The sequence below is a fragment of the Ambystoma mexicanum genome, chromosome 5q, assembly GCF_040938575.1.
Source record: "Ambystoma mexicanum isolate Mex_15411 chromosome 5q, UKY_AmexF1_1, whole genome shotgun sequence".
In the NCBI taxonomy this organism is placed as follows: domain Eukaryota; kingdom Metazoa; phylum Chordata; class Amphibia; order Caudata; family Ambystomatidae; genus Ambystoma; species Ambystoma mexicanum.
Window position 1 is genome coordinate 117,134,927 of NC_090933.1, and position 26,239 is coordinate 117,161,165.

At 47.4% G+C, this 26,239-nt stretch overlaps 1 protein-coding gene across 1 annotated transcript in view; it reads right to left on the reverse strand.

The window, feature by feature from the left end:
- Positions 1-265: 265 nt before the first annotated feature.
- LOC138497282 (dynein axonemal heavy chain 5-like) overlaps positions 266-26,239 on the reverse strand; it is a 1,499,851-nt gene continuing 1,473,877 nt past the window's right edge. Inside the window, exon 77 of the mRNA XM_069620634.1 lies at positions 266-1,800. Coding sequence (XP_069476735.1) covers positions 1,582-1,800 — 219 coding nt within the window. The 3' untranslated portion in view covers positions 266-1,581. The remainder of the gene's footprint in view (positions 1,801-26,239) is intronic.

The following is a 26,239-nucleotide window of genomic DNA, read 5'->3' on the forward strand; positions in this document are numbered from 1 at the left end:
GACTTTTACCAATCCTGGTCATTATGCCACTCCTCCCTCGACTTCTGTTTTTTTTTTTATTGCACACGTTCCTGAATTAAGAATTCACAAGTGCTTGATGGAGTGGTCATGGCAGCTAAATAAACGACAACAACAAAATGCGCACATTTTGATTAGCAAGCTTTTGTATTTGTATTTATTTGTATTTGTATTTCTTTATTTGTAGCGCGCAGCCTTGCCCTGAGGCATATTGTGATAGGAAGGAATTCTGACAGGAAAACCAAACCAGAGCACTCTTAGACCATTTTATTTAAATTAATTTTGACAGACATGTATGTACAGGATCAAAACAAATTTATTTTCACAAACATCCTGGAAGATTCAGACGATAACCAAATAAAATATGTTTCGACATGTTTCATATAACACCTTTTGTAACGGTGAGCACATTTCTGCCTTGGGCTATTTTGAATTTCTAACCCTTTCTTAAGTGCTCTTGCTAGTTAAGGTGGGTTAACTTACAATTAGTTTCTAAAAGAGAGAGTTGAAGTGACGATTTTGCTCTACTGCCGACACTCTCAAATTGCCTGGTCATTAAGCCTAGCTTTTAAAAATGGCCAGACTACAAGTCAAGTATCTAAAGAGACTGGAAAGCCTTATGAAGACTTCCTGTCATATTGATCAATTATTTTATACAAGCTATTTACACCCACACAGGGTTTTACCCAGTTACATTTAAATACATGAAAGTAGGATGAAAGTGCCAAAATGGTGTTTCCACAGTTTACACCTCTTAATCACAATTGCCACGGAGTTGCGGATGGGGCTGTCATACATATTTGATGGCAAATGATTGCATTTGTTGCACATTACACTGCCATTAGTTTGAATTTATTGATAGAATACAGACTTCATCCAGTACAATGTGATATTCAGAAACACTTTAATGCCAGCCATGACAAGCTGTTGTGACCACTCCAGGGCCTTGTTGGATCTTTAAAGATGCCATAGGGAATTTCCATTCAAGTAGAGGGGAGACAAATAATGCACTGCTGAAAATATTTCCTTATGGAATTATTATCTGTTATGAAAACCTTTGTGAACATTTTCAATATCATTGAAAGACTGCGGTTGGGCATGGATTGAGATTTTAACACTATGGATCCTCACATCCTGCATGCAAGTTGTTTGCCAAAACTATGCAAGAGGACTGTAATGCCCACACACATTACTCGGAGTATCTAACAAACACATTCATCCATATAGAAAGCTTATGCATGTATTAACAGCCTTCAACATGCCAATGAACTTCAACCATTACAATAACCAATATCCAAAAGCCAGGGATTTTTTAAGAGTATGCATCTCTGTGACAACATCTAAGGGTGGTATGAAATTAAATCTTAGAAAGGTCACAAGACATATACATAACATTTGCCATGTTCTATGCATGGTATCCATTCAAGTTGCATCTATTCATTCAATATGTACATTGGCACACAGGTGTTCAAGTTTAAAATACAATAAAATACATTTTGCAGAAAAAATTAAGTGCAGAAGAGCTGGTTGCACATCCGAGACCTCTCCCTCCAGTCCCTCTTCCTACTTGGAGTCACAGAGTAGAGCAACACCTCTCAGAGTCCAGTGATCCGGGACCTGAACTGTTCTTAAGAACAATGTGAAGATGAATGTGAGATCTGTCCGCCTGGGCTTCTTATACACAGGGCAGGAGTATAAGCTGTTAAGTTGCTTCTTGGGATCTACCGGGGCTGTGGTGCTGATTGCATAGACGTGCACCACAGGAAGATTTGTAAACAGCACCTGCAATAGACAAAAATCCAAATTACACTGGATACACAACTCTCTATGTGAAAACAACATTTAAAGCTGTTGGTAAATTGAACATTTCAAATCAGTTGCACAGCCTGATTGTTAAAGTTATATGTTGTTGAAACATGCTTGAATATAGCTTAATATGAACAAAAGCAACTTTGAAAAAAATACATTCCAACCATGGAACTGTTGGGGTGGTTGATAAAGGTCCCAATGAGAAAAAGCGGTTTGTGTTGAGCGTACCATATCTGTGATGGGGGAGGGGGGTTGGTGATGTTGACATGATGTTGCAATGTAGCATGTATCTAGTGTAGTTAATAAGGAAGGGATATGTGTTACTTTTAGTATTACTTTGTGTTTAAGTTGATACATTTTAGATTCACACATAATGTAAAATCTGCTGATACAACATAAATACAATGAAGTTGTGTAATGTGGTTTCTAAGCGCGGACCGGGATCGAAATTGTGTTGCTCTGCATCGTCTTGCTTCCAAGTTCAGCGTGTTGCCCCTGAGCTATCCACCCGAGACAAAATTAAATACATATATGGGGGTATTTAGGGACATGTGTTGGGGGACATGGTAAATACTAAAAACTGTATGCTGTAAGTCCTCACATAGATAGGGATTGTGCAGGTCCAGAAGCCTGGGGGTGAGATTCTGTGTGACTGGGTAGCAAGGTTGAAGGGTGAGGAAAGGCAGCGGGCAGCTGCAATAACATCAGATGGTCAGATACAGCCAGGCTCTGGTTTTTACGACTTGGTACTATTCTGGAGAGAAGATGCAATCTTTTTAAGTACATAAGAGCCTGTTATTCATTGTCCAGGGAAGTCTAGCCATCTGGTAGAGTTTGTTTGGGAAAAAGTAATAAACCCGATGCAAGGGATGCTTAAGGGCAGAAAGAACAAATGGTTTATGGATTTCAGGACGTGCCCAGAGGCCATGCATGCTGAATTGGTAGTCGCATAAATGAGTGTGAAATAAGGATGCCAGCAATTGTGGGCGGATAAGATATTTATCACAAATTCAAAGGGAACTTGTTTGTGTTTCCCTTTCCACATTTTGCTAAAGTGTCCTCGCAAAGACCATGTTCATCCCGTTCAGGGTTAGAGGTCCACGGCCAGTTGGAACTTGTAATTAATTATGTTTGTTTGTGAATGTGTACCTATAGGACAACGTCATTACCTACCAAGGAAAGATCGCAAAACTGGGTTTGGTGTAAATACGAGCTGATGCAATGATATGTTGAAAGGGGATGGTAGTTAAATAAATGTGTCTAATGACAGCGTGGGAATTAAAGGAGATTACATTCCTTTGTATAGGTTTGACCAATTGTGTGTGGGTGGGTTGATTTACAATAAAATATGTGCAAGTGTTTTAACTTTTGCAAAATGTAAAAAATGTGTCAACTTGTGTGGTTCAAGGAGACTCTGGTTAGTTTGACTTTGTGGCGTCATCTAGCTCCTCCTGCCTTTTGTACAATAAACTTGCTTTACGGGCAAACGTGATCTCGCTTCTTAAGAGATGGGCCCACTTTGGGGGTAAACTGATCAGAGGTCCATCCGCCCAGAACATGTGGTCAATTGCCACTGAAGCTATACCGCCATGAGCAAAAAGTCGACTTCTGAATGGGTGCAAAACACTCCTTGAAAACACTTCTACAAAGTAGAGGGAGCCACTCTTGAGAAACAGGTTCCATTTGCAACGGTTTTAACTTTGTACTTTGATTTACTGAAAATAAGTGCCGATTGTCAAGAATGCATAACTGATCAAATCAAACATCTCTAAGATGTCTGAAATGGTTTTGCATACGAATTCTATATCCTTTAAGATTTAAAAATGTCTAGGAGTACAGAACCTTTTGTGCAACTTACTGGTTTGATATAGAAAACTATGCGAGCACCGCATATATATTCATACCCTTACACAGATATGGTTTAATATTTAAATAACAAAGATATTCTTGTTAAAGTTTGGGAAAAGGCTGGGCTCTCCTGCCTTGGAAATCTCTCAGCAACAACAACACAATCACTTAAACAGTCTAATCCAAGAAGAAGGTTTCTTTTTAAATACCCACAGCTTCAACAATTTTTACTTTCACCTCCTGCTACAACTACAAAGTGGAAAGTGCTTAGCATATGGTTTAAGGTACTTACCTGTAACTATTGTTCTCCAGCATGAGGTCTAGCATGGATTCACATGCTCATGAATATTCCCCATCGTCAGGCTGGGATTCCTCAGTAAAAGAAAGGAGAGTTTCACTTTCACTTTAAACGCTGTATTTCTCCTCTAAACCAATCACTGTCCTCTGGATCATACTACCCCCATCCAATGACAGTCCTCACCCTAAGCCCCGCCTCAGGCAGCCATCTTCAGATTTGGTAAGCATGTAAAGTGGCAGTATGACCATGAAGAGCAGCAGAGTGGCCAGAGGGAGGGTTTGCATGTGGATCCATGTCAGACCCATGCTGGAGAACAATAGTTACAGGTAAATAACAGACATTCTCCAGCATCGGGTCTGGCATGGATTCAATGCTCATGAATAACAAATACACAGCAGTACAACATTACAAAACCACGAAAGATGGCAAGGCTCAACAGAAGTAATTTACACTTACCCCTGGAACAGATTGACCTCAAGCGCACAAGTTGCGTAGCACTTCCCGGCCGACTCTGGACTCCTCCCTGGAATCCCTGTTGACATTAGAACTTTGTGAAGGTGTGTGTGGACCTCCAGCCATGCAGATGTCAAGCAAGGCTACACCAAAAAGGAACGCCGTCATTGCAGCGATCACTCTGGTGGAGTGGGCTCTCTGACAGCCCGGCAAAAGGCAGTTCGCCAGCCGAAGACAGTCCATAATGCAGCTGGAGAGCCATCTTGAGATGGAACCCTTGGACAAGGCCTTCACGTGATTCACAGGTCCAAAGTTCACAAACAATTGATAAGTCTTCTGAAAACTCTTTGTGTGTGCCACGTAGAACTTCAAGGCACGAGCAACATCCAGCGAATGCAAGGTTCTCTTTGCCAGCGACGAAGGATTCAGGAAGAAAGCAGGCAACACCAAGGTGGAATTACGAAAGAACCTTCGGCATGAAAGTGGGGTGCGTACGCAGTACCACCCTTGATTCATGTAAAGTGAGATACGGCTGCTTGCAGGATAGGGCCTGGATCTCACCCACTCGTCTAGCTGAGGTGATGGCCACAAGGAATGCTGTCTTCCACGAGAGAAATTTGAGTGGGGTGTGAAGCATAGGTTCAAAAGGTGCCCCCATGAGTTGTCAGGACCACGTTGAGTTCCTATGCCGGGGTAGACTCCTTTACTGGCATGTGTTAGGGAGAATTCTCATTTCTGTGCTAATTCATTTCAACCTTAGAGACCCTCAGCTCTTTTGCTGGACTTTAGGACTTTTCATTTTTATCCTGGAGAGAGTGAGACCTTTTTCTCACCCTCTCATGTATTTTTGATCTGATTTGGACTCCGTTTCTCTTTGGTTGTGGAGTCTAACAAACTCCGTAGGCTTCTACCTTTTGTATTGTGACACACAGCACCTTCAGTGTCGCAGAGAAGTCATTTGGATTTCTCCTGAGGTTTAAATACCTTCTCTTGGTTAAACTACTGTTCCCAAGAGTAATAAAGTGAAATTGACTTTACTTACCTGTTGTTCCTAGATAGATCCAGTACACCCCATCTTATGTGGAAGTACTGGGGGCTACTTAATCGCCCCTTTGCCTACTTACTCAGGTAACATTTTTATGTTACCCTCACAACTTTTAATGACTGGTGGCAGTGATTTTAATTTTCCTACCATTGTGTGTTTTTACTGCATGCTGAACCCTCAGTTGCAGTAATGCACCCATGGGTGCCCATTTTGTTAAAATGGCCCAGTCTTCTTTTTACGCCATTTCTTGCTTGTGAGGTCTTTCTTGGGTGTTACTCTGCGCGGCAAACCAGGTTTAACCCTTTTGTTTGTTTTGCCTTTTGTGGGATTCAGTTCTGAAACTCACCTCTGGCTCCAGTGTGTCTAGCAGGGCAGGAAGTGAGGGAGGTGTCTGAAACTTCCTGTCCTTAGTCTCCTTGGTTACCTGAATGCACCCATTAATGATTGGCTGGCTGGCTGTTCTTGAAGGACAGCCACCCTGATGTGCGAGTGACAGCTAGGCTGTGCACAAATGGGAGAAACCTGCATAAATGGTCAGGTCTCTTGAACAGAAGGCAGAGTCGACCACTGTACGAAACATCCGATGAAGGAAGCTGGAAGAGAAACTTGCTGCACTCTCCTGTACCACTGAACTGCCTGGTGAAGCTGTGCTGCAGTGCTGACGCTCCAATTTCATATTGACTAGAGAAGACCGGAACTGACAACTTCTTCCCTTGGGTTGGTGGGACCAACTGCCCCAAGACTAACTCTGCTGGAAAACTTCTCCCTGCTGGCTGTACTTCTTTGCTGCTGCTGGAACCGAGTGCCAGGGGTCAGGAAAACCAGAATCGAGTGCATCGTCTTTAAGCCGGACCAGAGTTCCAGGAAGATCCTGAGGACCCCTCCCAAAGCATGACGACCCAAGCCTGAGCCACCTCAACAGAGTGCTGGACCCCAGAAGCAAGGGGAGCCCATCAAGTGTCCAAGAACTGTGGTGGTGCTATTGATCAGTAGCTGAAACCGCAAAGTGCCGCTGAATTGGAAAGAGCCCGTAGCCGCCGACGACCATTAAACTGCAGTGCAGGAGTCCTCCAGACGTCCTCCCTCTTGTCCCCACGACTGCAGTCTAGCAGATCCTGGGTTCCTGGGCCTCAACCAGAACAGAAGCCAGCTGGATCCTCTTCTTCCAACCTAAGGTACTGTCTTGACTAAGGGGTACTTACCTCTTTGGTCTGTAGCTTGTTTGTTCTCACTGGAGACTTGCAGTAGCTGTTTTTTTGCAGAGTTGCTTGCAACCCTGCCATTCACAAGCCTAACAGCTTGTGGCCCAATAGTGCAACTCTCATAAAATATGGTGCATGCCTCAGCTCCATAGACATTGTTCAAAATGACTTGGCTGTCCTGAGTATAAGCGTTATTTGACTACTTGTAATTGTGAATATCAGTGTTACATCTCTACAGCTCACATTTACCCCCCTTGAGATAAGTCTGGCTGCTCAGTCACTTTACCAACGTGTGTAGTACAGATCTATACCAATAGGTTGGTTACCTATTACCAAGAGGTGATTGCATCCGATCTGGCCTAGCAGCAGGAAAGATTGGGCGGCCATCTCTCGCTACACCTGATCCCCGGGAAGATCCTCGCATTTTACCTTGATGGATGCGTGAGCCAGCTCAGCTTTTGCCAAGGAAAGCAAGTATGGAAGAATCTGTGGGGCCGTGACCCTCAGAGGGGTAATCTTCTGCGACCGGCACCACACAAAAAAATGCTTCAACTTATGGCAGTAGCACTTTAGAGTGGAAGATGCCCTGTCTTTGGCGAGGACCTCCCTGCAGTCCGCTAGCAGCTTATCACCTCCAAACTAAGGCTACAGGAGCCATGCCTTCAGGTTCAGAGATCCTGGGTCGTGATGAATGATTGCGCCTCCCTCTGTGGTGAGCAGATCTGGAAGTACCAGCAACTTGACTGGAGGCGACGCTGACAGGCTGAGTAGGTTTGGACACCAATAATACAAAAAGGAAGTAGAAGGGGGAGAAAGCCCGTATTCAACCAACCCTCAAAAGGTCAACAACCTTTAGTAAACAACATTAGGGTAAAACAGGCACCTTGATTCCATTTCACACAGGTAACCTCTGGACCAACAATGTAATTGGATGATAGTCTGCCCCTATTGCATTAAATTAACAGGCAGTGTCAACAGACTAGAAAAATATATGATTTTTATTAATGTACAAAAGTCGATCATATAAAAAAAACACACAAAGAAGAACAAAACAGTACACTATAAATATTGTACTGACATAGAATAATTCTGGAGAAAGGAGCAGTGTGGTTTACTTCCACTCAACTTTGCCTCTCCTGTTCTTCAGCTTCAACAATAAAAAAACATCAGTGCAAAACATGGAACAGACAGTGAGTCTTTTGGGTGTAGGGGGCTGGTCAAAGTAACTGCCCTCCAAGGTCTGAGGTATTTGCAGATAAAGTGTCTTGTGCAAATACGCAGCTGTTTTAACCAAACAAACAAGGTTTTTTCAAACAACGTTTCATTCTCTCATTCAAAATGTTACATACCCACCCTTCTCAACACACAATCATCCAACATGTTGCTTTCCAACAAACAAAAAAAAGAGGGGTATAAACAAAGTAAAGGGAAATTCATCAGGGAGCCGTCAGGTCTATGTCAACTATTTACACACTGTGTGGCGCCTAAAGCGCTGTGAGCTAAGATAGATGAAAAGAAGCCAACCCAACAAATGGGTGCTTTAAAATTCAATACTATCCACAAAGAAATACAAGTAGTAGCGTGAAATTAATTTGCTACGAATAATTTCTGTTACAGATACAGGCACAAAAAAAGAGAACTTTGTCAGTCCACGTGTTACCTAAGGAAGAAAGAAAACAAGAAAAGACCATCAGAACTTATATCCAAATGTCATGCCAAAACTCACTAGTATTCAATTACCAGTTTCGAGTTTCTAACTAACTCGATTTAGCTTCTCAATTAGATTAGTGTAAATTAAATAAACACTGAAAGCCAACATAGGGACCACACAAAGATCCGAAAACTACACAGTTTTACAAAACTTGATCACAATAGACTCCTCAAGTCGAGCCTTTAGCAAAACCAGGAGATAAAATCTCACAATTTCACAGTCGCCGTTAGCTTAGCCGCGGGTATGTCTAAAAAATGGCTTACCATCTGTTAGATGGTCTAGGATGACATCATACATTCCACCAAAAAACGCTGTAAAGGCGATGAATGCGCAGAGAGTTGAAAACATCAATACTTGGTGCTGAAGGGCGGGGCTGGGTCATCTGCCTCAATATTTGCTGTGTTGTCTGTATATGGTTGAAAACAAAGAAGGGTAACATGGTACCCGCATCAGACACAGCAACGGAGAAAGAAAAGCCGCCCATGTTTTAATCAAGGTAGACAAATTTTACCTTCAAGGTATACGTCCCAAGGTCCTACTCAAGGTGTCGGTGTACACCGTGGGAAGTCTGTTTGATGGCGGGGAGCCGTATCTATGTAAAGCTGCACCTCATCTTGCTACTCGGGAAGCAATCACGACTGCTTAGTCTGTCGCGTGTTGGAAACTGGCAACAAAGAGAGGGAGAGAGGGGGGATGGAAGTGAGGAGGCAAGCTGACTAAAGCCCTCTCAGTAGTATAATTGGCAGGTGGAAGGAAGCAGCAATTGACTACGAGCGTTCGTGTGGTTGCAGGCGTCTAGTTATTACCTCGGAGAGTTCTGTCCTCGTTCCGTACGGCGCCGTCTTCTGGACTCAACGTGGGCGTGGCCCAGAATGTATGCGTCATGTGCTCCCGACGTTTCTTTATGTATGGAAAGACGTCACAATGGGCTCCAATTGGAACCCAACCGTTCTGACACGTGATACTACGTTTTTGTAAGTGGATGTAATACGATCGGCTCTTGCATTCGTGGGTTCCTATTGGAGCCCATACTACCACGTGGTCCTAAGTTAGGTATACGGACGTGTGCAACCAGTGCTTGCAATTGTCGGTCATGTGCCGCCCTTCGTAATCTTCCGGTGCGGTGTTCATAAGTTAACCCTTACGTGCCAATTACCTCATTGCAAAAAATGCAGAAAGGAAGGAAAACAAATTCGAACCATATGGGACAGAATGGCTAGGTCCTAGTTAAAGTGCTAGCGCAGGTAAGCAGCAAAACCGCCCAAAGTGGGTCAGGATTTTAAATGTACAAAGGTGATGACTGATATCATATAGGCCCTTTACACAATGCACGCCTCCATAAGGACAAAAAGCACGTGTGTTTAACTGTGTAACTCCCATTGTCAATGAACTGGGGGTGTTCACTGTTCTATGTAAGATAATAATAGATGTATGAGGACTAGTCCATATGGTGTTATGCAGTGTACCCAGATCGAGTTGAATTGGTTCTATATTCAGATATTAAGCCAATCAATTTTCTCATTGAGCCCTGAGATTGCACTCTTGGTTAGAAGAACTAGTTACTCTTACCTTGTAACGTTCTTTCGATGGGATGTTCCTCCGACGTATTCCTTATCTTAGATAGAAATCCTTCAGCTTTGCTGGCCTCGGAAAATTTTTTCGCCAGAGGGCGCTGCGCGTCGATGATCGCCGAGTCGATGACCCTCGACGGCCTCCGTGCCGACGTCGACGTCATCCTGCCTATAAAGGCCGCGCGCAGCGTCCGTTGCTCAGTTCCGTTTTGTAGTCCCCAGTAATGTTTTTGGATTAGACTAATCACCTTGAAGGAGCATAGGCTGCAAACCCACAGGAAGTCATACTGCGGGGATGGATGGGAGGGTCGATAAGGAATACGTCGGAGGAACATCCCATCGAAAGAACGTTACAAGGTAAGAGTAACTAGTTCTTCGAAGGGATTGTGTCCTCCGACGTATTCCTTATCTTAGATAGACTCCCATAGCAGTGGTATTGTGACTGGAGGCGGGAGTAATAAAAGTTATGTTACCCTTCCAGAATGGACAGAGTGTAACACAGCCTTGCCGAATCTAGTTTCTTGACTAGAGGAGGAATCCAGGCTATAGAATTTGGTAAATGTATGTGCGGACGACCATGTGGCAGCCGCACATATATCTCGAATTGGCACCCCTCTTTGAAGGGCTGAGGATGTTGCGATACCCCTGGTAGAATGAGCCCTTAGATTTTGAGGAGGCTCCTTTCCTGCCAATTTGTAGCACTCCAGAATGGCTAAAATAATCCATCTGGAGATGGTTTGTTTTGTTATTGGAAGGCCCAACTTATGTCCTGCATAACCTACAAAGAGTTGGTCTGCTTGTCTGATCTTAGCCAATCTGCTGATATAGAAGCTCAAGGCTCGCTTAGGGTCCAGCCTGTGCAGTCTCTCTTCCTCCTTCCCCGGATGAGGAGGAGGGTAGAAAGAAGGTAATATAATCTTCTGAGTGATGTGAAACTCCGAGACTACCTTCGGGAGGAAGTTAGGCTTCACCTGAAGAACAACTTTGTCCTTGTAAAAGATTGTATGTGGAGGTTTACACGATAAGGCTTGCAACTCGCTAACCCTTCTAGCAGATGTCAATGCTATTAGCAAAACAGTTTTGAGGGTGAGAAGCTTCAATGAACAAGAGTGTAGTGGTTCAAAAGGGGCACCCTTTAGGAAGTTTAAAATTAGGTTTAAATCCCATAAGGGAACTTGAAAAGGTTTCGGGGGATAAACATTAGTTAATCCTTTTAGGTATTGTATTACCAATGGAATTTTGAAGTATGAAGGCTCCTCTGCAGTGCGCTTAAAGATTGATAGCGCTGCGAGATAGCCCTTAATTGTGCCAACCTGTAGGCCTGAATTAGCCAGGTAAAGTAAGAATGACAACACCATAGGTGTACCACAAGAAAAGGGTTCAATATTCTTTTCTCTGCACCAGCTGCAAAATTTGTTCCAACGGCAGCGGTATAGAGTTTTAGTTGCCGGCCTTCTGGCCGAAAGCAACACCTCCATAACATCATCCGGAAGGTCCCAATCCTTGTACCTCAACCTTTCAGACACCAAGCGTGAAGGTTGAGGGTCTTGATGGCTGGATGGAGAACCTGACCTTCCTTCTGCGAGAGAAGATCCTCTCTGTATGGCAGTCGAATTGGAGGGCAGATGGACATGTCTAGAAGGTCCGGGTACCACGTTCTCCTGGCCCAATCCGGGGCAATTAGGATCATGGTCTTCCGAAACCTTCTCAACCTCCTGATCATTTGAGGAATGACAGGGACCGGAGGGAACGCGTACAGAAGTGGGAACTCCCAGTCCACTACGAACGCATCTCCTAGAGCTCCTCTCGGGGGAAATTCCCTTGAGCAAAATCTGTCGCACTTCCTGTTGATACTGGTGGCGAACAGATCCACTTGAGGGGTTCCCCAAAGGGCGAAGATCTCTTGAAGGACTTCCTGAGCTATCTCCCACTCGTGAGAGACTGTGCTCTGCCTGCTCAGAGCGTCCGCTGTCAAGTTCTTCTCTCCGGCTAGGTGAATTGCCGATAGAGAGATTCCTTCCTGAATTGCCCAAAACCAGAGCTGCATCGCCTCTCTGCACAGTGGTAGTGAGCCTACGCCTCCTCTTTTGTTGAGGTAGTGCATGGCCACTGTATTGTCCGTCATTATTAGGACGTTTCTTCCCCGTACAGACGGCAGAAAAGCCTTCAGCGCTAGTCTGATGGCTCTCAGCTCCAACAGGTTGATATGTAGTCTGGACTCCGATGGAGACCAACGACCGCTGATGGTCAAGTCGTTGGCGTGAGCTCCCCACCCCGTGAGTGAGGCATCCGTGACTACTGTTATCTCCGGCCATGGTTGCCAAAACATTTCTCCTTTCAGGATGTTCTCCCGACAGGCCCACCACTGAAGGTCTCGGGCTACTTTGACCGGGATCCGAAGGAGATCTGTCATCCTTCCTGAGAACTGTGACCACTGAGTTCTCAGTGCCCACTGGAGGGATCTCATTCTCAGGCGAGCCTCCGGCACGAGGAATATGCAGGATGCCATGAGGCCTAGCAACCTCAGAAAGTCGTAGGCTGGGAGATATTGGGCATTCTGAAATCTGATGACCATCTGCAGAATATCTCGAGCCCTCACCTCTGGTGGCAAGGCTTTTCCCAGGGAAGTGTCCAGGACTGCTCCAATGAATTGGAGTCTCTGTGATGGTATCATCTGTGACTTCTTTAAATTGAGGGAGAAGCCCAGCTTGTGAAGGAAGTGGCAAACATAATCTAGTTGTCTCTGAGCCTGTTCCGAAGATACAGCTCTGATCAACCAATCGTCTAGGTAAGGGTAGACATGAATCCCTTCCCTCCTTAGACTTGCAGCCACAACCGACATTAGCTTGGTAAAGACCCTCGGGGCGGAGGTTAGCCCAAATGGCAGAACTCGAAATTGATAATGAGAGCTGCCAATTGCGAACCTCAGGTATCTCCTGTGCCTGGGATGGATCGGCACATGGAAATAAGCGTCCTGGAGGTCTAGAGATACCAACCAGTCCTGAAGCTGGAGGGCCTGAAGGATCTGAGAGAGAGTCACCATCTTGAACTTGTCCTTTCGGAGGAATTTGTTCAATTCCCGTAAGTCTAAGATGGGTCTCAGTCCTCCGTCCTTCTTCGGTATTATGAAGTAGGGGGAGTACCAACCCTTGTTCCTTTCCGCTACAGGTACCAGTTCTATGGCACCTTTCTCTAGCAGGTCTAAAACCTCCTGCAAGAGGAGCGGATCTGGAAGCTTCAAAGGGTTGTTCCCCGGTGGATGACTCTGAGGGATATGTAGGAAGGGCAGGCAGTAACCTTGGGCCACTGTCTCCAGAGCCCAAGCATCTGACGTAATAGCCTGCCATTCCGTCAGATGGTGAGTTAACCTGCCCCCTACTGGTGTTCTGTGAGGGGAGACCTCAGAGTGGTTTTGAAGCGGCTGATGCAGTTGCCGAAGGTAAAGTGGCTCCTGCTCCTGCGGGTGCGGCTTTCTTTCCCCTACCCCGTCCACCACGGGTAAATCTTCCTTGGCCTCTTTGAGCCGGTCGTCCCCTGCCCCTTCCATATGAGGAATAGTAACGAAAGGACCGTCCTCTCCACGATGATCCCGAAGGACGAAAGGTATTCTGACGGATAGCAGCTCCCAATGACTTGGCTGCTGCCTTGGACGTTTGCAGTTTCTCCAAACTGTCATCCGCCTTCTTTCCAAAGAGGGTAGAACCGTCAAAGGGCATATTCAAAAGCCTGGTCTGCACGTCAGAGGCAAAACCAGACTTCCTCAACCACGCATGCCTGCGGATTGTGGTACTTGCCGCCATGGCCCTGCTGATACTGTCAGCAGAATCTAGGCCAGTTTGTAGGGTCTCGCACATCGCATCTTTACCATCCCTGATGATGTTTAAAAATGCGTCCCTTTCCTCTCCTTCTTGGAGGCAGTCAGCCGCTGATGAAGCGCACTCCCAAAGGGTGTGGCTGAACCTAGCGAGCGTACAGGTCGCGTTAATAGACTTTAACGCCATGCTACAGGCAGAAAAAACCTTCTTAGCCATGGCATCATACTTTTTGTCATCCCTATCCTGCGGAGCAGTGGGGTATGCAGATGTGCTGCCTGATGAGGTTGCAGCCTGTACAACCAAGCTCTCAGGAGTAGGGTGTTTTGACAAATATTCAGGGTCAGAACTAGCCACCCTGTATTTTGTTGACAGTTTTTTATTTACTGCCGGGATAATTTCTGGCGTTTCCCAGTTTGTCAAAATCCTTCTCTGTAGAGCAGAGTGAAATGGAACCACAGGATCCTCCTGTGGGCCCTTGTCCAGTATGTCCGTGAGGTCATCCTGCTGAAAGGCAGGAGAAGGTGCAGACCAACCCATAAATTCTATGATTCTAGACATCAGAGCTCTATATGGAGTCTCCGCATGTTCTCCTGGGTCTGGTTTGATAAATTCTGCTTCAGGAGAAGTGTCCAAGCCACTAGCTTCCTGAAGTGCATCCTGAAGATTTTTTAATCTTCCTTCCTCAGAGGCGAAAGTCTCTGGCTCTGGTGATGTGGTCCTCTGTAAATCAATATCTTGGTCTGAATCCTCCCTTTCCTCAAAAATCGAGGTTAAAGGGGGATACATTGGTTTTTGGAATGGTATAAACCCCATTTCCAATGCAGAAGGAGCCATCATCACAGGCCTTGAAAACGTCGATGTCGTCGACACCGACGTGAAAGTACTCGAAGGCGCCGTGAAAAGCGTCGAGAAATGTGTACTAGGCCTCGAAGAACTCGAAAGGATCGGAGTCCTGCTCGAGAACGACGTCGACGTTCTCGGCGTCGAGTCGGAGGTCTTTTGTCTAACCGTTGGCTGTGGAGTAGCCGTGGTTCTTTCCTTCACCGGCGTCGATATCGGCGTCGACGTCGGCGTCGACTCGATCGACTGATGCGCCGATGAATCCTTCGACAACGGCGTCGATGGCGCCGACCTCTGTTTCGAAGGAGTTTTCGACGATGGCGTCGATGATGCTTTATCTCCCGATGGCTCGAGGCGCTTTCGGGTTGACTTTTCCGCCGGGTACTGCGACTCGCGGCGTTTAGATTTTTTGGGTTTTTTACCCGGGGTATCACCCTCAGCTGTCTTCGAGGGGGACGAGGCCGCTTTCTCGAAGACGCTTAGCATCTTTTTCCTGAATTCCTCCCACTCAGCTTGCGAGCTGCGTTTTGTGGGGCAATGAACTCTCTCAGGAGAACTCGACGAAGATGACGAAGGGGATCTCCTACGTCTCTTCTTCGAGTGTCTCGATGTCGACGAGTGGTGGGAGCCACTTCGTGATCTAGATCGAGAGTGTTTTTTATGGTGAGGAGACGAACGTCTCGACTCTACCGAAGAAGCTTTCGAGGAAGTTAAAGTTGACCTACCTCTCTCGAGCTTCCCCCTACGCTCCTTCAAGGCTTTCGCCGTCATGGAAAGGCATTCCTCACACTCCGAACTCTGGTGCGTGATTCCCAGACACCACAAACAGACCCTGTGAGGGTCCGTCAACGACATTTTCTTCCCGCAGTCTCGGCACTTTTTGAAACCGGACCGAGGGGTCGTCGGGTCGGAGGAGGATGCCATCGATATCGAGGTAAATAGTAGTTATTATATACGTTATCTTGACGAGAACTGAGCAACGGTGTTCCGAGGCACAACGAAGCGCGGAAAAACGGAACTGAGCAACGGACGCTGCGCGCGGCCTTTATAGGCAGGATGACGTCGACGTCGGCACGGAGGCCGTCGAGGGTCATCGACTCGGCGATCATCGACGCGCAGCGCCCTCTGGCGAAAAAATTTTCCGAGGCCAGCAAAGCTGAAGGATTTCTATCTAAGATAAGGAATACGTCGGAGGACACAATCCCTTCGAAAGATGATTTGCTGTTCTTTACGAAAAAGCCGACATTTGTCTCTGTTGGTATCGGGACTGGGTGTCAGTTTGTATAAAACTGTCCATTGTACGTCCTCGGTTCCATGCCCAAGTTTAATCCAATGGTCAAGTAATGGGGCATTAGCAGTTCTGTTCCTTAAACAACTCTTATGCTCCCCAATCCTCAATTTCACCTTCCTATCGGTCTTCCCAATGTAGAATTTCTTGCATGGGCACCAGAAGGCATAAATAACCATGCTTGTGTTGCAGTTTGTGTGTTTGGTTTGTTTCCAAGGCGAGCATAGACCCAAATCAACTTCTGTGCTTCTTTTCGTCGAGTTGCAGCAGATGCAATGGCCGCATGGAAAATGGCCTGTTATTGGAGGCATATTCCATATTTCCGTAATGCTTCTTTGTTGTTCGATTCTTGGCGTAATGTCGTTCTGGGTGAGTAGGTTTGGACACCTGGCCACACCGGGGCGATGAGTATCATCTTGCATCGACAGTGTCTTACTGTGTTCATGAAACATAGCCAGAGGCATAGACAGGGTAGGGCCTAAGCGGGCAAGGCCCACCCAAAATTGGTAAATGCCCAATCAGCAGCACTGTGTGGGCATTTACAGATGTTAATGTCACTGCGGTGGGCCCAACTACAATAGCTTCAGGCCCCACTAGGTAGACAATCCTGGCTACTCCTCTGCATGTAGCAGAAGAGAAACAGGGGGAAAGAGTACAGAAACAAACCTTCCCACAGGAAAGAAAACCCATCCCCCAAGCTCCTTGGCTGGTGGAATCTGCTAGCAAACTTCAGCCATTTGGAGTTTGCTGCTGCAGAAAAAGGATCGATCTGGGGTCTGCCCCATTTGACGAAGAGGCTGCCCACCTGATCCTGGCAAAGTTCCCACTCGTGGCAGGAGTGCATTCCCTGCTGAAGGAGTCTGCAATGGTGTTCTTGATGCCTGCTAGCTAGAGAGAGAGAGACGAGGAACATCCCCTGTCCGATGGCCCAGTGTCACAAGCCCCAAGCTTCCTTGGAGTGCGCTGGGGATTGAGTGCCCCTTTGGTTCCTGATGTAGAACATGATGGTGGTGTTGTCCGTGAAGACCTGCACCCCCTTCCCCCTGGAGCTGAAGCTGAAAAGACTTGAGGGCCCAGAAGACTGCCCGTATTACCAGGGCATTGATGTGCAACTCCTTCTCTTCCAGTAGCCAGAGCCTTCCAGTGTGAGAATGTCCTGTGTACGCCCCTAACCCTTTAGGGAGGCGTCGGTCATGACTGTCGTCTGATATGCAGGGATCGGAAAGCGAGCACCCTGCGAGAGATGCGGGCAAACTGACCACCATTACAGGGCGTCGGAATGCCCGATTGAGGGCCATCTTTCAATTGATATTGATGTTTTATTTATATCGCGCTCGTACACAAGTGTTTCAGGGCGCGGCAAAAAAGGGGAACAGGGGAGAACAGAAGAACGATCTTACTAGGCCCAGTGACATTGAGAAAGTGCAAGTTCATGGGAGAGGGGGAGGGGAAAAGTGCATGGAGGGGGGGAGAAGTGGAGAGTGCGAAGCAAAGGAGAAACAGGTAAATAAAAATAAATAAATAATAAAGGTAACAAACAGTGGTAGTGCAGCCAGCAATTGGCAAGTGCTGGGTTTAAGGCAGCAGACAGGGTAGGTCTGATAAGTGCAGGAAGAAAATAGGGGTGGGGGGACTGTATGGGTACAGATACAGACCCCAGTGCAAGAGGTGGCCTGGAGGCAGTGCAGGAGGGTGGCAGGGTGGCTGTCCAGACAAGCGGTCGACTGTAAATTGGTCGAAAGACAAATGGTCGACGTAATTTGGTCGAAAAGCAAATGGTCGAATTTTTTATTTTATTTATATATGTATTTTTTTTGGTTTTCGTTTAGGGAAAAAAAGGTTTTTTTTTAGAAAAAAAGGGGGCTGGGGGGAGGGCCCCCCCCCAAAAAAAGGGGTGAAAATAAAAATAAAAAAAAATTCGACCACTTGGTTTTCGACCAAATTGGTTTGACCATTTGTCCAGTCGACCAATTTTTTTCGACCAAATGTCTGGTAACCGGCAGGGTGAGCAGGTACCTGGGCCCAGAGGACAGAGGGTGGCCAGGTGCACACGGCCAAGAGAGAACAGATCGGCAGGGGAGAGGGGGATTGAATGCAGAAGCAAAGAGGAAGGTCTTGAGGTGCTTCCGGAACCAGAGATGGTTCTCCTCAAGGTTTAGAGTGGCAGGTAGGCTGTCCCAGAGGGAGGCCCCAGCCGAAGACAGAGATCTATCCCCAGCTTGTTTCTTTGAAAAATGACTGTCCCTGAAGGAGTTAGAGGTAGAGGAGCGAAGAGCTCGAGAGGGGAGGGATTTGCAGAGGGATAGCTGAAGGTATTTTGGACCAAGGCCCCAGAAAGCCTTGTGGACAATGCAGAGGGTTTTGAATTTAATCCTTGCATCCACTGGGAGCCAATGGAGAGATTTCAGAGCTGGAGAGATACGATGCCAGGGCTTGAGGCCAAGGACAAGTCTTGCAGTCCTGTTCTGGATTAGTTGCAGACAGAGGCGTAGGCAGGGTAGGGCCTGAGGGGCAAGGCCCACCCAAAATCTGTAAATGCCCACTCAGCAGCGTTGTGTGGGAATTTATAGATATTTTTGTCAGTGCAGTGGGCCCAACTACATTAGCATCAGGCCCCATTTGCTAGACAATCCTGGCTACGCCTCTGGTTGCAGAGGGCAGAGAGTAGAGGCAGGTAGAGTTAGGTTACAATAGTCCAACCTAGAGAGAACCAGAGCTTGGGAGACCATGAGCTTCTGGGGGAAGGAGAGGAAAGGCAGAGTACCTCTGAGGAGGTGCAGTAGGAAGTTTGACATTTTAGAGACATCAGAGATGTGGGAGGAGAAGGAAAGTGTGGAGTCAAAGATGACCCCAAGGTTCTTAGCCTCACAGGTGGGGATAGGAGGAGGGACAAGGGAGGCCGGCCAGGGAGTGAGGGGAAAGGATGGTGAAGGTGTGCCGATGAGGAGGATATCTGTCTTGCTGGTATTCAGACAAAGATCATTGGCAACACACCAATCTTGAATGGCAGTTAGGCAATCAGAGATGAGAGAGGGAGAGGAGGTGGCCGAGGGCAGCCTGAAAATGAGTTGAGTGTCGTCAGCATAGCACTGGAAATGTGAACAGAAAACGGCAATGCAGTGGACGAGAGTTGCCAGGTATTGGTTGAAAAGCCCAGGCGAGAGGTTAGACCCCTGGGGAACACCACAGGTAGAGAGGATGATAGGAAGGACCCAAGTTGGACCTGAAAGGGTCGATCAGAGAGGAAAGAGGTCAGGCAGGACAGAGCCTTATCATTGATACCCAGTTTATCATAGACGGTTGAGCAGGATGGTATGGTTGACTGTGTCAAAGGCAGGAGAGAGATTGAGGAGGATGAGGACAGAGGGAATGTTAGAGTCAAGGTTGGAGAGCAGATCTTCACGGAAGTTCAGGACTGCAGTTTTCGTGCTTCTGGCAGCTCTGAAGCCAGACTGGTGGTCATGGAGACAGCAAACAGAATTGGAATGAAGGTTAAGCTGAGAGATGCCAACTTTTCCAGGAGTTTGCCCAGAAAGGGAGTAATGGAAATCGGGCGATAGTTAGCTGGACAAGAAGGATCAGATGTGGGTTTCTTGAGAAGAGGATGCACAAGGGAGTGCTTAAGATGGGAGGGGAAGGATCATGAGGCAAAGGAGTGGTTGCAAAAATCAGCAAGGGCCAGAGCGAGGGTGTCAATGTGGCCCTTGATGGTTTTAGAGGAACAGGGATGAACCAGTATTGATGAGGCTTTCATAGATTGGCGACCTCATCAGGGGAGAAAAGAGGAAAGGACGAGGGGTGGCTGAAGGAGGGTCAGCAAGCACAGACGGAGAGGGGAGAGGTGGAGAGGGTGGACAGGATGTCCTGGGTTTTTTAGATAAAGTGAGAGGCAAGGGCATTGCCAAGAGAATGGGAGGCAACAGGAGGGGTAGAGACTGCAGCAGGGTTGGCCATCTCCTTGCAGATTTTAAAGAGTTCGGCCAAGTTGTTAGATGCCGCAGAGAGACAAGCTTGAATGTGGACTCTCTTCTTGGTGAGGACAGAGAGTCAATATTGCTTTTGGAGCAGGCGACAGGCCAGTTTGTCAGAGGATGAACAAGAAGCCCTCCATTTCCTCTCAGCCGCCCTACACTTACGTTTAAATGCAGCTAGGTCGGAGTCATACCAGGAATTGCACTTGGCTTTGGACTTCAAACGGATCCTCATGACAGGGGCAAGAGCATCAAGAGTATCAGAATTCGAATAGTAGAACACAGACTGTGCTGTGTCAGGATATGAGACAGCCAGAGGTGGAGCGGGAGAGGGGGGGGGTGGAGAAGAGAAAGTGCCGGCAAAAGCCTCAACTGACACACTCTTCATGGGCCTGATGTCCGAGAAGGTAGGAGGCAGTGTTGGGGTAGGCTTGGCTTGGGGGGAAGAGAGGGTGAGATGAGAGGAGAGGAAGGAGTGATCGCTCCAGGAGAGACGAGTAGTCAGAGGGATGGAGAGGGGGAGGTCAGAGAAGATCAAGACATCAAGTGTGTGCCCTGCTGAGTGAGCCGGGCCAGAGGACAGGATGGACAGGGAGAGAGAGTCACAGAAGTCACAGAGGAGTACAGAGGAGGAACAAGGAGAGTCTAAATGGATATTGAGGTCACCGAGGAGGAAGAGTTGAATGGTAGAGGCCAGGAGGGAGGAGGCGAGGTCCGCCCACTCAGAGAAATTAGGTGATTTGCCCAGGAGGCCGGTAAATGGTAGCCACAGTAAGTGAATGGGTAGGAGAGAGAGAGAGTCTACAGACAAGGCATTCAAAAGAGGAGTAGGTCTGAGTGGGAATGATAGAGGCAGGAATCTACTCCGGAAAGATCAAGGCTAAATCCCCCCCCACCACCCCAACGGACCGGGGGGATCTGGGTGCAGAGAGGATCTTGTAGCCATCAGGGAGGAGTGTCAAAGCTCGTGACAAAGCTGGCAGTGAACCATGTCTCAGTAAGACCAAGGATATCAAGGTCTAGTTCTTCAAGGAGGTGGCAGATGTCAGAGGAGTGTTTGACAGCAGAGTGAGAGCTGAGATTGACAATATGAAGATATGGCAATATCAATCCATGTGCCGGTGACTTGCTGCCATCTGGCATCCAGACATTCTTGAAGGGCTCTCATCCACAGGCTGCAAAATGGAACCAGATGGATGCAGGAAGACATCTTCCCCAGCAGGGACTTGATGAACTGGACTGTTGCAACGGAGGCTGCTGATAGACATTGGACCTTTCCCAGGATGGACTCTCTTCCGAGCAATAGTGCGTTATGAGATGGCACTATGCAGGACTTCTGATAGTTTACCGAGAATCCCTGAGAAGTCAGCGTCAGGATGGTCTGTGCGGTGTGCTGGATTACCAGCATGAGATCCTGCATGAGCAGGATCTGATGAGCCAATCGTCCTGGTAAGGATAGACGTGGATTCCTATGTGGCATAGACACGCTGCCACCGGGACCAAGCATTTGGGGAACGCCGCTGGAGCAGATTTCAGGCCAAAGGGCAGGTCCTTGCACTGGTAATGGCACCCCTGAATGTCAAAACGCAGGAACTTGAACTGTTTGCAATGAATGGGGATGTGGCAGTAAGCATCCTCAAAGTCGAGGGTCGCCAAGAAATATCCTTCCTCTAGTTGGTCGAGCTTATGCTGCAATGTGACCATCCTGAACTTTTGAGATTTGAGGAACTTGTTAAGGCGTTGCAAGTCTAGAATGGGTCGCCACCCTTGTACTGCAGATACATTCTGGTAAAGAATAAGTCCACTACGGAGCCCTGGAGGCACTGAGGGACCAGTTCTATTGGGTATGCAGTGTTATAATGAATAGAAAATAATTAATAAAAATGTTATCTAAACATTAATAATGAAATAAATACTAAATCTTTTTAAATATACATATGGGTGCAGTAAGGGATTAAAACAGATGGGGAGGGGTTTGAGGTAGGATTATAATCGAAGGGAAATGTGGGGGGTTGGTGGTGGACCCCCCAAATAAAATTCATGTTTAAAAAACAAAATCGATATTTCTTTTGTTGAAAATGTTTGCATAAAATTGTTGTTCGTTATTTTCTATTTGTTATAATTGCATTTAACCGTTCTATCACTCCATTGTTTAGCATGGCCTGAACCTCGTTTAGCAGCTATGCCACGTGCAGTTTATGTCGTGGAACAAGAGAAATGTGAAGGCATTTGCCTTGCAATTCCAGGGTGTGCCCCTGTTGAAGGACTTCGAGCACACATTTGTCTGTGGAGAACTTTCGCCACTGGTCGACAAATTGCGATAACCGGCATCCTACTGGGGTGCAGAAGTGGGGGCACAGGTCCTGGGCCTGTTCAGACTTGCTTCAGCTGCTGCATTCTGGCTGGGGGCAGGGGAGCGATGACGACACTGGCTGCCTCTCCCATAGGTTTGGGAGCGTCCACTATACGCCTTCTAGGTGGTAGAAAGGGAGGTGTGAAGGCATCATGAAGTAAGACAGACAACAGATTCAAATTCATACTCAAAACTTGGATTTAACTTAAAAGTCAGGATGGAGTAAGGCCTAACTTACCCTATGCTAAGGTGGGATTTCCCTACCTAAAGAAAACAAAGGATAGTCTTGATTTTGACTTCCTGACACAAAGTCTGTCTGTGTCCAAAACCTATACTTTCCCTCACAACTAACTGTATAATGTGTAGGGATGTCAGCAGCAAAATTAATAGTGGTCAATAAAGTTCTGAGCTACTACCAGATTCTTGCTTAGAATCAGCTTCCCCCACCCAAGTTCAACAGTTTACAAAGTCTTGGGGTTCCCTTCAGAAAGAGTTCTAATCTTTCAAAACCAACATCAGTTCAAATCATTAAGCTTTTCCAAAATAATACAGTTCTTTGGGACACTTCCCATATACTTGGTCATCAATACTTTTCACTGGTTCACATAGTTTTTGAATTGGAGAAACAGAACAATCACTCAAGCAACTGTTGCAAAACATAAGCTTCTTAATATTTATTTTCCTTGGCTCTTTCCAAGAAGGGGGCACTCAGACTAGGAGCAGTTGTGTCGTAGCACACGGTCCACAGGTCACGCAACTAATACCCCTATGCACTTTGTTACAGTTTCTGTATTCCTATGGATCTTGCCAACATAGGTTTCCTCTTAACCTTAAATGCTTGACCATGGCTTGTTGGCCACCATTCACTTTGTCATACTTCGCTTCTCATTTCACACTCTTTTTGGTGTTCTTTTGGCTTTTGCCACCACTTGTGGGGTATCTGCTATTTGCACCACCTTGCTTCCACTTCATTCAAAAGTGCGGATGACTTACTTTTTTTCTGTGAGCTATTCGAATGTGCTTACAATGTCTTTCAATTTATTCAGTATTCAAAATTATTTGTTTCAGCTTTAAAAAATGCTTATAACAACTTTCAGCTTGTTCAGCATTCAAAGGTGATGGTTTCCAGTCCCCGGAGCGCCCTTGGATGAGTGTTTCCACCCACCAGTTGTATATGGCAGCTCCCTTGGGTTTCGCCACTTTGCTTTCCTGCTTCTATTTGTTCTGCTGCTCTCTCACGGTAGCCATAGCAAGCAGCGCTCCCACTCCTGGAGTCCTGCAGCAAATAGCTCCGCTCTCTCCCAGCGGGAGCCACAGAGAGCACCACTCACTCTCTTGGAATCTACGCGACCGGATGTTTTCAGAGCTGCACAGCGCCTGACGCATGCAGGTGACAGGGAAGGCAGCAGGATTTCTAGACCCTCTCATGGCCAGCCTTGACCAGGGCGTCACTCTCTCACTCCTACTCGGCACGGCTCTTCTCCAGTCCGTTCCTCTTCAGCCCGCTTCGACTCTCCAGCCCGCATATTTCTCTCCAGACCATCTCTCCCTCCGCGCTGGGTGGCCAGCACTTTTATACACCTTGAGATTGGTAAATGACCGCAGGTGCGGGTGCTTGAATTCAATTGCCTGACCATGGTGAAACCTATTTGCTGGACATGCCTGACTGTTCTAACTAAAATCCTCCATAACCCTCTTCCTCATATCAGTACCAGAGTGGTGTTTGGGGAGGTTCGAATAAAAGGAAGTGTGCATAACTCTGTGTTGTCTCCTCCTCATCCCAGTATTAAAGTGATGTACCTGTGAGACATTTTGGGGTGGGAAGGAAGGGAAAAAGACTGACATTAGCCTATAAAGGCTTGAGGGGAGTGTTTTCATTTTTAAAAGGGAAAGTGGGATTCCATGTCTCACCTAAGGATGTCGTCTCTCCACTCCCCAAGTTCCCTCCACTCATGTGATCCTCCCTCGCATATCCGCCTCCAGGGTCGGGATCCAAAAGCAATGGCCTTTCCCTGGCCAACTGAAAGGAGGATCCAGGGGGAAAAGAAGTGAGGACGCCCTCAGGTTCCTCACAGAGGGCTGATGATAGTAGGAGGTAAAACCTTTGGATGACCATGAGACTCTCTCTTTAGGGGAACGAAAGGACCGCCTCCTCTGCTGGAGAATGCCCAAAGAACTAACCGTCTCTGCGTCAACCCTTATGGCCTGTAGAGTCATGTCGACAGCCTTTGCAAGGAGGTTGTCACCATCGAACAGCATATTGAGTACCTCCGTCTGTACATCCGTGCAAAAGTTGGTGGCTTTAGTCAAACCCTGTGGTGGAGAGCAATGGCATTGCCCATTTGGAAAAAGCCGGAATCCATGATATCGAGGGCGACAGTGATTGCGTGGTCGGAGGCCACCTCCTCTTCCTGGGACAGAGCCAAGGCCTCTGCTTTCTTATTATCTGGGAGGACATCGAGGATGGGCCCCAATTTATACCACAACTCTCTGTCGTACCTTGAGGAAATGGTGAGGGCATTGGCGGCCTTGATTGTCGATGCTGCAGTCATGATGATGCGCTTCCCCCTGCTGCATCCAGCTTTTTACCCTCCTTGTCTGGAGGAACCACAGACGAGGAAGACGGGTTGGAGGACCATTTCCTGGTGGTGGCCAAGACCACTGCGTCTGGCGAGCGCTGGGATCTGGTGCCCTTATGGCCTGAGTCCAGAACCCAGTACTTTTTTTCTAAGCGGTCCATTTCGCAGGAGTGGTATTAGGGGCCTTCATGACCAACAGGCCATCCTCCTAAATGTCATCCAACAGGGGAACTGAAAGGATGTCTTCCCGGAGAACTCCAGTCATTCAAAAGGGGAACCTTCCCTTTTCTTTTCCTCTGGCACTAGATTGAACAGTTCCGCAGCCCTAAGGACCTGATCGCGTCTGGTGGAGAAGCCCTGGAGGGAGGTTCCCCATCCGCAGGAACATAATTATCGAAGTCATCCATGCCATGTGTTCCTGTTTTATCCGTATCAGTGACAGTGTCAGTCTGAGCTACTTCCTCCACCACAGTGGGCAGCGCAGCCGGCAATGGCCGAGGGGTAACTGAAGCCGGATGAGGCAGTGTCAGTTGTGCCTGAGGAAGCCTTGAAGGACTCCTTGTTGGTCCAGAAATGGGAGCAGTGGGCAGGCGCTGCCGGATTTCGGCCACCAGTGTGTGCAACGTGGTCAAAATGTCCAAAGACATGTCCCTTCCCTGGTGCAGTAGCAGGTTCTGGGCCCAGGAGCTAAGGGCTAAAAAGCCAAGAAGGCTGATTGTCGAGGCATTGGCAAAATGTTGTCAAGCTCCCCTTGGCCACCCTCCTGGTCAGAGTAATAACTTTCTGGCAGATCCTCCTCTGAATTGGTGTAGGGTTGCTGGAGACCTCCTGGGGGATCCCAGAAGGGTTAGGGTGTAAAGTGGGATGGCCTAGGCAGAATATGCATAGCTGGAGGCATGACCCTCACCAAATCTGAGCCTTTTAGGAAAGAGGCGATGACTGGAGCCTGCAGTGCAGGAAAAGGCGCTGTTGTCGACGGGGCTGCCATCAGAACCACCGACTGAGGTCTAGGTGATCAGGAATCGCTGGGCGTGCTAACCGTCATAGTGGCAACGGTGACGATCATTGACAAGCCCCTTGGAGTAATCGAAGGTGTAGATGAAAGACCAGTCTTTGTAGATGAGGTCAACGACGAGGTACTCGTCGATGGTGTGGTTGTCGATGGGGCAACAGTCCTGATGGGTGAGGTCGTCGAGAAGACTTATGTCGACGACTGGGTCGATGACAGTGAAGCCGTTGATGGGTCCTTGGACGACATCCTCTTTGGCGAGGCCTTGTGTTTAGCTGATGGCGTTAACACATTTCTTGGCGACAGATCCTGCCCACCTGCCGACAGGTTAACCATCGATGACGCCGGTGATGGTGACCGTCCTCTGTCCATGGTCGCCACGGCCGTGGGACTGGGACACAGTTCAGACAAAGAAAGTGCTGGTGAGTG